Source organism: Prorops nasuta, unplaced genomic scaffold, assembly GCF_024137725.1.
Source record: "Prorops nasuta isolate Cenicafe-Biocafe unplaced genomic scaffold, Cenicafe_Pnas_1.2 PNAS00017, whole genome shotgun sequence".
Taxonomy (NCBI): domain Eukaryota; kingdom Metazoa; phylum Arthropoda; class Insecta; order Hymenoptera; family Bethylidae; genus Prorops; species Prorops nasuta.
In genome coordinates this window covers 4747340-4761713 of record NW_027116814.1, presented here as the reverse complement: position 1 = coordinate 4761713, position 14374 = coordinate 4747340, and the positions used below count along the sequence as shown (strand labels likewise).

Sequence of the window (14374 nt, the reverse complement as noted above, 5' to 3'; positions counted from 1 at the left end):
GGATGCAAAGAGATTCCTGATAAGAGATGTTCAAAATTGTGATTAATTTGTATAATAATCTGGCTGATACAGAGCGACTCGATAATTAAAAAAAAGATTAAATAGAGTAAAGATGGATGAACCAAGATGAATAAGAGGCAGGATTTACATAGCCGAGACTATCTGCTTTTATAGGTTTGAGTGAAATTAAAGTAAGACTGTATAAATCTTGGAAGGAAAAGAAAAGTAAGGGAAGATGAGATCACAAATTTTGAAGATCCCTGATCAGATTGAGAAACTGGCATGCTCCATCGTTGCAATAGCGAATAAGGTTGAATAATGAAGGAAGGACGTTGCCAGTTGTGACTTTATGGCATACCTAAAAGCTATCTGGCGCTCCGGGACATGGCCGCTGTCTCTGCAGCCAGTCTCTTTTATAAAGACTAGTGTTTTCATCTACTTCGTCTAGATATGAGAATGATGCTGAACTAGTGCTGAAAATATATATATGTGGACCTGTGTGTGTGTGTGTGTGTGTGTGTGTAGGCGCAAATGTGTAAAGCATTGATGTGATGCTCGATCGTATCTCCATTGAAATCTCCAGCATAGAACATGATTTTATTCTTTATCGTTTTACCTCCTCTCGTTTTCTATCCCGTCGTTTGCTCTTTATTCTCCCTTTCTTCTCTGTACCTCATTCACGTTACGTGACCCCGTCTTATTTAAAGCTACCCATCTTTCATTACATATTAAAGCTCTCTTTAAAATCTACCAAGCTTATTCTTTACTAATGTAAGCCTACAGCTAAAAATGGCCTTATACCAATATTTTCTTTACCAATTTGTACAATGAGCTCTTCGCGATAATCGATACAGTTTTCAGCAAAACAATTGTAATTTTAGTTGAAGATGAGTTTCGATGAGAGAAACAGGGAAAGGGAGTACAAAGAAATTGGTGGGGAGAGCATCATTGGGTCTGGACAGGCTTTAGTTTGTGAACGATTCGATGGATGCTGTGGATGAACGTCTGGACATATTGAGGGACGAAGGAGCACTGACCAGGTATGTGTTGGCAAACAGCTTGTACCAGCCAATCACCAGATCGTTCATCTTCAAATTTAGCTCGTCCAATACGATCTGCGCAATGCCCATAAATACTTTTTTCCCCAATCGTCCATAGTCACCCCACACAGTTACCTGAAAGAGCACAAAATTAATCCTTTTGCACCAGAAGGGAAAACAATTCCAAAAGAACTTGATCAAAATAATCGCAAGTTCTTCTACTCACCTGTAAAATACAACCCTGATAATTTTCCTTGAAGGTCAACGACTGCTGATACATTGGATCGAGTGTTTTTCTACTCGACGTCGATGTTTTTGCCTTCGCTTTGACTTTCTTGCCAACCACCAGATACAGTTTCACAAAAGGAGCTGTAAAATTGTGTTTGAGTGATTTTATTAGACTTTTCTTTTTCCTAGGGAGGTTAAGGTAAATTGACGAAAAAAAAGGAATAAAAGTAAAAAAAGTGCACGATGATTGATGAGAAGAGGGTGGTGGTACCTGGTATCACTTTACAGTCATCCTTGGCCTTGAGACCTTTGGCACGTATGACCTCGACTTCAAGGTTGCCTTCGACATTCTTCAGGCTGAGCTGAATCTCTCCAAGGCATTGGGAGCCCAGTGCTTGCCTCCCTACCATCTGTGCTGGACCAAGATCTTCGAAGAAGTCCTTCAACTGTTGTGGCTCTCCCGGTATTCGCATGCTAGTGGACCAACTGCGATTTTCAAAATTACTCTTTTATAATCACCAAAACCTCCCTTCTCCTACTCCCATATAGCAGCTACTTCGACAAAATTTCACTTGGCGAAATAAAATCTTGACGCCCTCTCGAAGATGCGAGAAATTCAGACTAATTACGCGTAATTAAAATCCCCCTCTCCCCCCCCCCCCTTCTTAAATAAAAATAAAAAAAATCAGATACCATTTCCTACACAAATATATCATTTACTACACTGCAACTTTCGTACATTAAAATTTCCTTGTTCAAAGCATCGCTCTTACGAGAGATAATTAACAACGTAAAGTTCGCTCAATCTCGATTGTATAATAATAATACTGATAAGGGAACGCTCAGTGTTACTTTTTTCGCGTCGAAAAGCAATACGTGCTGGATATCAAAGGTAAAACTGAAGATATTAAACTAGAGAGACAAAAAGAGAAAGAGACAGAGAGAGAGAAAGAGAGAGATAGAGATAGAGATAGAGATAGAGAGAGAGAGAGAGAGAGAGAGAGAGAGAGAGAATGGGAAAGAGAAATAGAAAAGGTCTGAAAAGAAATGAGAGTAGAGTTTCTTAGGGGGTGAAAATGGGACGCGCGATTAGCGAGATTTTTCAGAAAAAGATTCGCAAGCCTTCGACGAAAATTGAGAGAATAGAAAACACATTTTGTTCAGTCCGAGGCAGGGAGAACGCACGTTCAATGTGTGTAGCTCGGTGTAAGAGTGAAACTAAATAATCATACTTATACTATAATATATAATATAATTTATACATAGCCACATACTGTAAGATCACTTGTATACACATAGACTGCCAGGTGAGAGACGCGTAAAGCCTTATAAAGAGAAATCATGCAAAGCTACAAAGAAAAGAGAAGATCTGAAAGTAGAAGATAAAGGTCTATTTTCTAGGTTTCAGCATAAGTAGCGTGCTTTGGTCGAGGGATACTGAAAATGAGAAAAAATTCATTAGTAATTGACAATAAAGTTGTACCTGGTTGTAAGCCATGGTGTGGGATGCTCGATAATCACGAGAAAAAGGAATGGGAGAGAGAGATAAAAATGCAAAGCGCGCTATAGCAATGCCTGTACACTATAACGACCATATATATAGTATAAATATTAACAACAATTATCTTAATGATGCTATCGTCGTGGAATGAGTATTTCAGAGAGAGAGAGAGAGAGAGAGAGAGAAAGAAAAATGATGGAGCATCGGAAAGGGTACAACTTGAATAGAAATGTTCGAAAGATTGTGCTTGATTGCATTGCATTTGGTAAATAAAAAAAAAATAGAGTACAAGTGAGAAACATGAAGAGCTGGAAAGAGAATTGACACTGAGAAAAATTCCACTTTCTATATGGCGTATGCTAGACAAGGTAAAAGAGAGATTGTGCTGTACAGGAGAAAGGCTCTCTGCCCTTTTTTATTTTCCCATCCTGACACACATAGATATACACACATACACACACATACTAATCGTAAAACCAGGGTAAAAGACGTTGCGGTATCGATTATTCTCCGGGAGAGGAAGTGGAAGAAAAAACTTAATTAAACAACGAACACACTTTGTGACTCGTGACCAACCCCACAGAGGACTCGGGAATTTTCTAAACATTAGATACTATTATTATTGTTGGTATGATCGGTGTACTCTGTGAAGTTAAATGTATGGGTTTACATAGCAGTGAGTGTTGGAGAGAGTGGGGGAGAGGATTTTGAGAAAGGGAGAATAACGAATAAACTTTTTGGCACGTGCAAGAAATTTTCAGTGGAAACTGTGCAAGTTCCAGTTTGAACTTTGTGCCAAATGGTTCTGTGCGAATGTAAAATGAAACGTATATGAATTATAAGTAGGTGTACGTTGGTAAGTGGAGCTAGATAGAATTGGCACACTCATTGCAAAAGCATCCAGGGACAAATCGAACAGTGACAAAAATTCATTTATAGCAAACGATCCACACAGCAATATTGCAACAAGACAACAAGAACAATTCAAATAACAGCAGACGCACCAAGCAATTCATTTACATTGGCTCAAAAAGATTGAAAGTGATGTTGTTACAATTCTTCTTCATCGGTGATTGTATAACAAATGAATTTGTGATAATCTTGCAGCCAGCTGTACAATAGAGGTCGAAGGACCGAAGCTCGAGGATTGTTAAAAATTCACGAGTGTTGAAAGGTGATTATCGAAGATTTGAAGTTTTTGGCGAAGCTATATAGTAAAGTTGGTGTATATACGAGTTAAGAGACAGAGAGAGAAGAGAGAGAGAGAGAGAGAGAGAGAGAGAGAGAGAGAGAGAGAAAAGGGGATAGAGAATAGAAAAAAGAGATAGTGACAAAATAGAGAATAATAGATTAAAAGAGGGGGGGGGGGTGGGGGAGAGAAAGAGAAGAATATAAAAAGTATTTGCAAGAGATTGAAAATAAATTGATAACGCGTTATATCGGTCATCGCACAATTTCGATTTAGCGTGGTGTTTTCGGTGGGTGGTGGGGGGTTTTAAGGTTGCCAAGGAGGGGTAATCCGCTACTTACGAGCTTCCTTCTGAACTAGAGATCGAGTTGAGACTTCCGGCTGTTTCGGATGCGGCAGATCCTGACTGCTGCTGTTTGCCGGGGTCAATTCGTTGATAAGGGACGATCTCTTCCGAACGCTGTATGCTGCTGGGCGTGCTGTTTCGTTTCCGGTTCGACAAGCTCAAGCCACCACTTCCACTCCCTCCACCGCCAAATCCACTTCCGATTCCGCTGATCCCAGCTCCACCGACGGCTACGATCCCGCCGATAACGCTTTCTGCGAGTTGCAAACCAAACAACATACATCGATTTCGTCCATGCTTTCAAACAAATCTCCCCTCTCCCCTCTCCTTTCCTAAACCCCATCATCCTACCCCTTTGCTTCGCGAGGAAAAACCAACTCAACGGACCTCGAGCATCCCACAAAATCCTCCACTCTTTTCAACCACCATTTCTCCCTCTCTCATTCTCACGAACACGACTGCCCATCGATGCGAATCCTCCTCATCGTTTCTCTTATTTATCTATAGCTTCTTCTTCTTCTTCTTCTATAAAAGCTCTCTCTCTCTCTCTCTCTCTCCCTCTCTCTCTCTCTCTTGCAACAGCAGCAGCAGCACTTTTTATGACAACTTTGGACATTGCCTACGATAACTTCCCAAGGAACAAATCGAGAGACCAATTTGGTCAACTGGAGAACAAGTTGTGATCACCGGACTAAATCTGGTGAAACTATCTTTACAAAAGAAAGAAGAAGATCGATGGAATCGTTGAAAGGAAGAAACAGCAATATCCGTGGATTCTGAAAACGATGAGGATGAAGGTGCCAATGAAGATAGTACTAGGACAAGAATGATGATAATGCACTCACAGACATATGGGATAGTCTAAAAAACAAAAAAAGCAAATATCAATCTAATTAGCTCTCACCTACCGTTCATTAAATTCTCCTCGCGAATCCTGAGATTCGTGTGACAATGAAAGTTTTCAAGCTGCTTTCAGAGTTTATTTAAGCCAAGCAGTGTCAGTCTGTATTTGAAGTCTTTAAAAGCTGAAAGTACCCTGAGCAAAATACTGAAGAACCAGCATGGATAATCATATAGATTTGACATAATCTCTCTGATCGTCCCATTGAATTCTTCCCATAAAATCTTGGAGCATCGTATGTTATTGCTATATATATATATATATATATATATATATCTTTCCTTAGAAAAATATCAAAAAGGATTCATATAACGGGTAAAAGAAGAAACTAGAGGAACAGTGCGAAGGATTATTTTGTAACAAAAAGAACGAGCAACAAGAGGAACAAGAGTTATGGGACGAATGATGAGAATAATCGTAGAGCTATGACATAACAAGCTCTGCTGGATCATACGAGGAGAGAGTTTCTCAAAAATTGTTTCTATCCAAGAAATACATGTAGCACACACACACGCACACACACACACGCACAGACAGAGACAAAAAAACCCAGGCGCGCGCTCGCGCGCAAACACACGACAGAAGGACCATTAAAGGAAAGATTTCTGGCAATGCTGAGGAAACTCGGTGAGCAAAAGATTGTTTCAGCCTTTCTAAAGAAAAACGCACAAGTGCTACGTTACGTATCTACACTCTATCTTAAAAATGGAGCAAGAACGGAACCATTGGTTCGCCTGCTCAGCCATTCGTGGATTTTCCAGTACATGCTCGCGTCAAATATATACTTTCCTCTATATATATATATAGTAGCATTGGGACAAACCTGTTGTTTTCACATAAAGGTTTCGCGCGCGACGAATCTCACCAGACTCGTCAACCGGAACAGCCGTGCTGCGTCAACCGAAGCATTAAAACTGCGTTATTGGTGCTCAAAGAGAAAAGATTTCTTCGTATATACAACATATACACGAAAGGACGAACTGTATAAGAATAAAAGAAAAAAAGGAGAACCGTTGACGAGTCCGATGAATTCCGTGACGCGTAGAGCGAGGAACAAGCTATATATAGCGATACTGTCTGATCGCTCAGGATGATTGGTAGAGCAGCTCGAGGACGATCTCACCAGTTATCCCGGTGCGACGGCTCCATCTAAAATAATAATAATAATTTGCCTCTAAGGCAGTGACGTGCTAGGTGTGTATCTGATCTGGTACTGTGTCGTTGTGAGCTCTGTTCGACTATATATATATATATATATATATAGTTCATCGCGTGTGTGCTCGGTGTGGTCGATTTTCTTCCCAAAATCCCGTCGCCTTGCGCTCCTGTATTTTCATCGAAGGCTCGACTGGAGAACCTTTATCGCGCGGTCTTCTGATTTTCGCATTTTCACCCGCGAAAGCGTTTGCGATTCCCTCGGGGTATGCAACGAGTTTTGCGAGCCGGGCAAGCATGAAGAGGACCATGTTGTTTGGAAAGCTGAGTTTTTTTTTCACGTTGGGAGCAACGGTTGGAGGGGAGGGGTGGGGAGATGAAAATTCAGTGATAGAGGTGCGAGATAAGTCGGGCGGAAGTAGAGAATGGAGGTTTTGGCCGGACATCCTCCGTTATTCCGGAGAGAGGGGGAAAGGTGCGTTTTGCGGGTGTGAGGGATTAAAGTAGAAAAAGAAGAAGGTGGACGGACCTGTCCCCGTCAGCGCTGCCCTCGCCATCGCTGCTGGCCGAGCTCGGTTGCCTTCCGCACCTTCCGCTTGCCCCGTCCTCCGGAAGGACCTCCTCGCTCCTATGAACCGTAAAGGACGACTTCCCCTTCTTTCCGAATCCCAGACGCCGCTTTCGTCCTTCCTCGCCCACGCATGTACCACCAACAGACGCACGTCCCAAGTTATCGTTTTATTCATTTGTTGTTATTTTTTTTCGTTTCATTCGAGTCGATTTTTGTCGTTGCGATTGAAACAGTTGTTTTGGTTGTTTATTTTTTTTGCGGGGAGATTTTAAAAATTATGAAGCGAAAAAGAGTTTTGTGGCGATGAGATTGTAAGAGAAACGAGGAATTCATCGAGATTGTAAATGAATCCAGCGAGCGGGCAGAGTTCGGTGTGGTCGAGTGTTGTTTTTTGTTGGCGATTCGAAGATGATGGCGTGGAAAGGCGGAGACGGTGGAGTGATGCGTTGTAAATTGTCCCCAATGACGTAGAGCGATGGTTCGAAGTTGTATTGTGTGCGTGTATGCGTGTCGATGAGGATATTTATGAGAGAGATAACGAATAACAAAAAATACACTATTAGTTTCTTTTTCTCCTAAGTACTAAGAAAAAAATTCAATCGATCACTATACGCAGACTGCGACTCGTCGCTTTACAATTCCGAAGACATTCAATTGGTTATATATTGTGGTGTGATATATAGTATTGATCTATACATTCTAGTTTCAAGTCGACAGAAAATTCTATAAATGTATATATAAGCAACAATTAACTCGATCGCTCGAGATTAATTAAAGTGGAGAGAAAATAGCAACACTCGATTCGTTTCAATCTACGAAAAAAGAAATTTCGACTACCAAGATACTGTATAATATATATATAGAAAAATAAAAAGAAAAAATAGGAATACACGAGAAAGACAATAATGATCGTGACTAAAATCTAAGTGTGTGTAGTAGCATAGTCGAGAGGTGAGAATGATCTTGTTTCTTGCTTCTCCTACATTTTTTTTTCACTACTTTCCGACCGAATTATGCAAAGATTCGAGCTTGCGAGCCAGGACTATCGATGGTCGAGAGAAGAGTACATACAATACGTCTCTTTTTTCGTTGATTTGGAAAAGGCAAGCAGTGAAAGTAGAGATTCGCGTAAAAGTCGTGTTCTTCTCTCGAATTTGCTTTGTCTTTGTGGCTCTTGGTAGCAGTATTTTTTTTTTTTTTTTTTATATTTCTCGAAGTGTCAGAGAGGAGCTTCGGAAAACTGGTGGAATTCTTTGGAGAAATAATTATCCGAATGAAGCAAAGAAGAGTAATGGAAGACACGAGTCGAAATGGTTGGAGGTCTGGTCGAAATGCCGATGTGTTACCTGTAGCGGAGAGTTGACTGGTGCTGTTGCTCTTCTTGCTGAGGTTCGATTGGTACGGGACGGCGCTTCCGCCCCCGCTACTACTCCCACTTCCGCTCTTACTACCAGGCGAACTTTTCCTGCCCCTCCTCGAGGCGTTCTCCACGCACAAGCTCACCGCTGTATCGCTCAGACTACCATCTGCAAGAAGAGGATCGGTTAGAATGTTACGTCATAGGAGGAGACTTTGAATTACGGAATCGCACACATATACATATAAGCACTGCACAGATGGACAAAACCTCGCCTCGGATGGCTTACCGACTTTCTCACCAGGTGGAACATCAGCGTTGCTGAGACTCCTGGTGAATTGGGCCCGTTTGGAGTGGTCGTCGTGGCCGTTGTCGGTGACCTGGTGCCTCAGGGGCTTCTCGTAGGAGCTGGACTGGCTGGCGTAGTCGCTGCTAACGGGAACGGATGCGCCGCAGGGTCGTCGTCGGGGTGGGTCATCGTGGTCGGTGGCACCGGCGGCAGGATCGGGACGATCATCGTCGGGATCGACGACGTAGTTGGATGGTCGTCGTCGTGGAGGTTTCGTGTTTCGTGGTGGGTTTACGTGACGGCGGTCGATCCGTGGGTGAATTTTAGCAAAGTCGGAGGTAGCGGTTTGGGAATCAAAGAGATTTGAATTAGCGTTACCGGGGTGGGGTGCTCGGTTACGGGGCCTACGAGGATCGAACGGGCCAAATCCGCAGTTTTCGCTGCACTGGCTCTCGCTCTCCATCGAGTACTCGTAGTACTCGAGAGTGTCGCTGATCGCCACGTTCCTCTTAGCCGCCTGCAGAGCGACGACTTCGCGCTGCTCGAGGCTGCTGCTCTCCTCCCCCCTCCTCCTCCTCCTCATCCTCCTACCCCTGCCCATCCCCCTGCCCCTCTCATCCTCCAGGAACAACAGCTGCTCCTCCTCGAGCTCCCTAGCCTCGGGACAACTGCTGTTCCTCCTCCTGCGTTCTCCGGAGGCCGCCGCCCTCCTCGTCCCTTTGGCGGACCGTCTTCCTCCTCCTCCTCCTCCTCCTCCTCCTCCTGAACTCGAGCCGCGCTCGCCCTGGTCGTCGAACGATCGGCGCCAACCGCCCCTTGGCCCGTAATTGTTCCTCCGATCCTCCCCCCCTCTCCTCCGGAAATCATCGGCACACACGACCGTCTCCATTGATCCAAAATCATCGTCCTCCGACTCCTGCGGTAGCAACCATGAGCCTTCCATCCGCCGATCGGCAACTTCCTTCCGGTTCGTAGAAAAATCCTCGTGCAGCGGACGTGCGAGCGATCTCCCGCCAAAATTGATATCCGGACCCTCGTCCTCCGAGTACAAGACCGAGCTGCTCTCCGGACAACTGGCGTTCCGTTTCCGGTGACGCGTCAAGCTGGACCATTGTCTACCGGATGAGCTAAAACCTCCTCCTCCTCCTCCCCTCTCGCTGCTGTGTAAAATTGGCGTTGATTCGGTTCGTTGTATTCTTCTCCGCTGAAGAATCGGCGAGGAGGCTCCGAACTGGACGTAGTCCATCCTCTCGCTCCTCAGCATCCGGCCTCTTCTTCTTTTGCTGGGATCCTGACGAATCTCCGCGTGGTCGTAGGGATCTTTGTTCGTTCTGCTTCCGGCATGAACATCCGGGAGAATATCGTGATTCCAACGATCAGTCGGAGGACGAATGTTGCGATCGCAGGTTCCGCTAGGTTCGTAATTGATGTGTTCGATGTAAGATTCTGCTGGACGGACGATTAGATCGTACTTCCGGTGATCGCCACTGGTTTCTACACCGGTCTCGTCTATAAATTCGTATTCCGGGGCCGAAGAAGATGGCTCGTCGATGGTGCAGTAGACGTGCTCTTTGCCAGGATCCACTGCGTCCTCCACTTTCGACCGTTCTTCGGGACAAAGATGCTCCGGTTGTCGGTGAGGCACGTAGATCTCGGATTCACCGCAACTCAGCTCGGAATCGTAGCCGTAGAGGGAGGATGATCTATGAGGTTGATCGAAGGTCATCTTACGATCAGCGGAGACCATCTTGGTCCTGCGTAATTGGTCGCTCTCACCGTTCGATTCGTAGTAAGACTTGCTGTGGTCGTCGAGGGCAGGGATCTTGTCGCCGTAACCAGAATCGTTAAGGGACAAATTCCTCTTGAGCTTGCGACGCGCAGTCCCGAGACTGTCATCGCTGAAGATGTTGTTGGGAAGCACCTCGTACCCGAAGACCTCCTCCTGGTAACCACGATCTGGCAAAGTCTCGTACTCGAAGCTCTTCGGCTTTCTACGAGGCACTCTCTCGCACAAGATCGGTATAGAATCGTACTCGAAGCTCTTGAACCTTCGAGGACCGTTTCCAGGATTCCGAGGAGGAGTTTCTCCGGGTAGAGACTCGTAGCGAAAGCTCCCGAGGTTCCTGTCGCTGGTACCACCGTACCGATGGAAATTCCCGTAATCGTGGCCCTCGAGCTTCCCCTCGCTCTTCTCGAGGAAAGCTCCGTCGCTGAAGTCGCGAGGAGGCAGTAATTGATACCGGCGACTGCCATTGAGCTTTCTCTCGAAAGCTCCGAGACTATCCGTGGCGAATATTTCGCTGGGAAGGTTCTCGTACTCGAAACTCTTGCTCCTCCTTCCGGTGCAGAGGTTCTTCGCGGCCTCGCCGAGTCTCTTGATGGCCGATCGGTGGTACTTGAGCGAGTCCTTCATGACGTCATACTCGAAGCTCTTGGCCTTGGATGCGAGGAAGAATCTGGGTGGTTTGAGAGTGGAGAGGTCGCTGGGGAGGGAGTGGTCCAGTCCTGCGAGGACGTCGGAGAAGCTTCTTCCGGTTCCTCCGGTGGTCCCAGCGGAGGACGAGGTGATCGAGCAGGAGCAGGGGGAGGATCTTTTTCCCCAGAAGGAGCCGGTGGGCGGAGGAAGAAGCGAAGAGGAGTCCCCACCTTCCATCCGGAACTTGTCGAGCAGCCGATCGTTAAAGTCCACCTGCAGGCAGTCCTCGACGTAGATTTCCGGTATTCGAGACTGCTGGCCTCTCCCGAGAGACTCTGGTTTGAGCATGAAGCCCTCGCAGACGCTGTACTCGCTGGTCTCGGGGCTGTAGCGTCTCAGGACGTTCTCGTCGACGGTGTGCGACCTCATAAAGGGCGAGCGCATTTTTCTGTACAACGAGCGTACCACTGCGGACTTGCTCCGTACCAGGGGATGCGGCATGGAGGGATTATTGTGCTTTCGGTCTCGATGGAATGTCTGTTGTAGTTGTTGCTGTTGTTCTTGTTGACGATGATCGTGACTTTTGGACTTGAGAGGATAATTGGCGGTTGGGCAATGACATTCGCTGCAGGGTACCCTAATTTTGTGCCTGCGCCTATTGCGCCTAGGGGGTGGGGGCATTGGGGATATGAAACCGGGTATTAAAACGTTTTTAACTGTCGGTCTGCAAACAATGGTTTTTCATATAGAGTCTTAGCGTTGCTGCGCAATTACTTATCTATATACTTTTACTTCTAGAGATATTTCTTTCATTCTTTACTTTTTATCACTTTCATTCTCAACTTTTTTTCGCTACTTTCCTATCATTGGCCCATTCTCTCCGGCTACTGCGCGTACGCGACTCTTTTATCGCATTTTTGTTTTAAACAGGCGTGGATCTCACACTCTGTTTTCTTTTCTACAGAGTTTTCTCACAGCTCGTTACTCGTTTTAATGGTTAAAATAAGCGACCAACGGTACTATACCCTGCTTGGTAGAATGGGACATTTTTAAATGGACATTGACACGCGATAGTCAGGAAATGTTTGTAAAAGAATCTCTACCGACTAATCTTCTGCTAATAGAGACTAAGCGGAGCTTCTCCTTTTTCTATATTTTTATCATACAGGAAAATAGAGGAGGAGTAGAGCAGAGCAGAGAGGAAAAGAGAAAGCAATCGTTCTATACTATCAGCAGGCAAACGAGAGAGTGCACAACTAAAAGAGTTTTTCTATACTCTTTGGCAATGTCCATTTAATCAAGGGATGTTTTAATTTGGTCGGAGAAATCGGCCTCCCAGAGAATTCCTCGATCCTCTCTTATATAATTAAGAAAAATCCTCTCTATTCTATAATGCCAAACTGGATTCGTATTTCAATTATTACTATATATAAATTATGTTTATACTATTTCCAGAAATTAATAGTGCAATTGTATAGAAGATTAAACTACCTGATGATGCTTGGAACAAGCTTCTGAACTAAATCCAGAAAAAAAATATCTATCGATCGAGACAAGAACGATTAATTGGAAGAAACAAATGATGAAAACTATAGGATAAATAGGAATGGAATAGGTCGACAAGGATACGTAAGAAACGCGATACAATTTTGGCATCTGAGCTGATCGAAGACAACAATTAATAGAAAGGGAGAGAAAAAGCTGTAGGAGGCCGGTTTCTCTTACACATATATAGCTAGGTTTGCCAATATTTTCAAGAGATCGTTGGTCGATCGAAAATCGGTGCACGTGATAGAAACTCGTGGAAAAAGGAGTTTCTACTCACATGAGGCCTCTCGTGCCATGTGGTCGTTCGGACTGAGTGCTGAAGGCACTACTCGTCACGGACGCTATGCTTTCCATATCGGAGTCGCCGTGGTCGGCAGTGATCGTGTCTGGACTGTAGCGACTCCTGCGCGACCTGTGCAGCCTTTGAACCGTGTTATGCGACAAAGAAATCGAGTCGTGAGCCATCGACGGCAAATCCGAATCCGACAAACCTGCCAAAAAAAAAACAAAGGATTACAGCAACGTCTCAATGAATTTCCAACTAATAAATTTAAGGCGCTACATCATCCTTGATTGCTCGATGCACGCGCACACTCACCCGTATTTGTACTGTTATAAAACATACGACTCTGCCTGCTACTCCTGTTCGCCATAAACCTTCCCCTCTCCACTGGTATTTGAGGCAACTGACGCTTCTTCGGCGAACCCGTGGGAGTGGCCGTCGCCGATCTCGACACGAATCTGTGGAGAACATCACTGTGTACGTTCGATCAATAACAAAACGATAGACAGACCGATCATAATCGCTCGGTATAATTTTCTTCATCGTGCATACTTGTTGGATATATAGCTGTGGGAGGAAAATTGGATGGATCTGTGTTCCGGTGGTGACAACGATCGATGGCCATTGGGACTCTGCGACCTTTCGCGATAACGGATGCTCGAGGAGTCCATCGGTGCGGCGCTATGAGATCTGTGCGCCAGCATTCCTTTGTGAAATTCATCCTGGAAGATTTTCAAGATATTTAATTAATTTGCTCATTTTTTAATGTGATAATCAGTGATGAAGATGAATATTTAGCACTTACCCTGCGATAGGCGTGATGATGATAACTGGATAAGGAGGCTGGGTGGTCTCGCGAGATCATGAGGGCCGCTCTTTTTCGTCCTTGGGGCGAGATGTCCCTCCTGCTCCGGTGTTCTCCATCCAGGTAGTGCTCACCCTCCGGTGGTGGGCTGGAATAATGGCTGCTCCAGCACGCATTCATTTTTTTTCTCGATTAGCGAACGCCAAGTGTTCCTTACAAACTATATGAGGCGACTGCCGTGATCTCGCGCGCTACTCCTCCAAAACCAGCGACCAAAGGGCTCCAAGCTTCCCCCCTCCCTCCTCCATTACAGAGTCTGGCGAACGAGCAAAAATAATTTGGCCGAGTTTACTGTGGTAAGCGCGTCTGACTAGAGAGCGGGTTTTCCACTGGCGCACAGTAGCCCACTGCGACGAGACAGAGGGGGATACGCGCGTTCGAGTTTACTCTCAACGACGACGACGACGACGACGACGACAGAGAAAGGCCAAGGATCAAACAAGGGCTTAACACGTTGCAACTTCTCGACACAAACTTGGCACTCTCAACCACCGTCGTAATCTTTGCCAAAAATTTTCTCCATCTCGCAGCAATTTCTCCTAGCTCGCTCGCCAATTGAAAACCTTAAAACTCTCGATTTGTCCAGATTTCTTCCTGCAGAGAATATAATGTCGTTCGTTCTCATTTGCTTCGCACGCTCTTAAGCCCTTTGCTCGCTGGTCCTATCTTATTATTGCTATATGCG

General features: G+C 45.1%; 1 protein-coding gene across 5 annotated transcripts in view; it reads right to left on the bottom strand.

Annotated features, from left to right (window-relative positions):
- Rim (Rab3 interacting molecule) overlaps positions 1 to 14374 on the bottom strand; it is a 35625-nt gene that overhangs the window by 4303 nt on the left and 16948 nt on the right. For 2 of the 5 annotated variants that reach the window (XM_066736963.1, XM_066736964.1), the window contains exons 15-24: positions 13630 to 13789; positions 13377 to 13546; positions 13140 to 13282; positions 12819 to 13032; positions 8578 to 8717; positions 8278 to 8457; positions 4300 to 4558; positions 1540 to 1754; positions 1267 to 1409; positions 1038 to 1175 (exon numbers count right to left, since the gene is read on the bottom strand). In XM_066736963.1, the coding sequence (XP_066593060.1) occupies positions 1038 to 1175; positions 1267 to 1409; positions 1540 to 1754; positions 4300 to 4558; positions 8278 to 8457; positions 8578 to 8717; positions 12819 to 13032; positions 13140 to 13282; positions 13377 to 13546; positions 13630 to 13789 (1762 nt within the window). Of the gene's footprint in view, positions 1 to 697; positions 1176 to 1266; positions 1410 to 1539; positions 1755 to 4299; positions 4559 to 6889; positions 7072 to 8277; positions 8458 to 8577; positions 8718 to 12818; positions 13033 to 13139; positions 13283 to 13376; positions 13547 to 13629; positions 13790 to 14374 lie in introns of those variants that run through there. The other 3 variants (XM_066736962.1, XM_066736966.1, XM_066736965.1) reach the window with 3 other exon arrangements.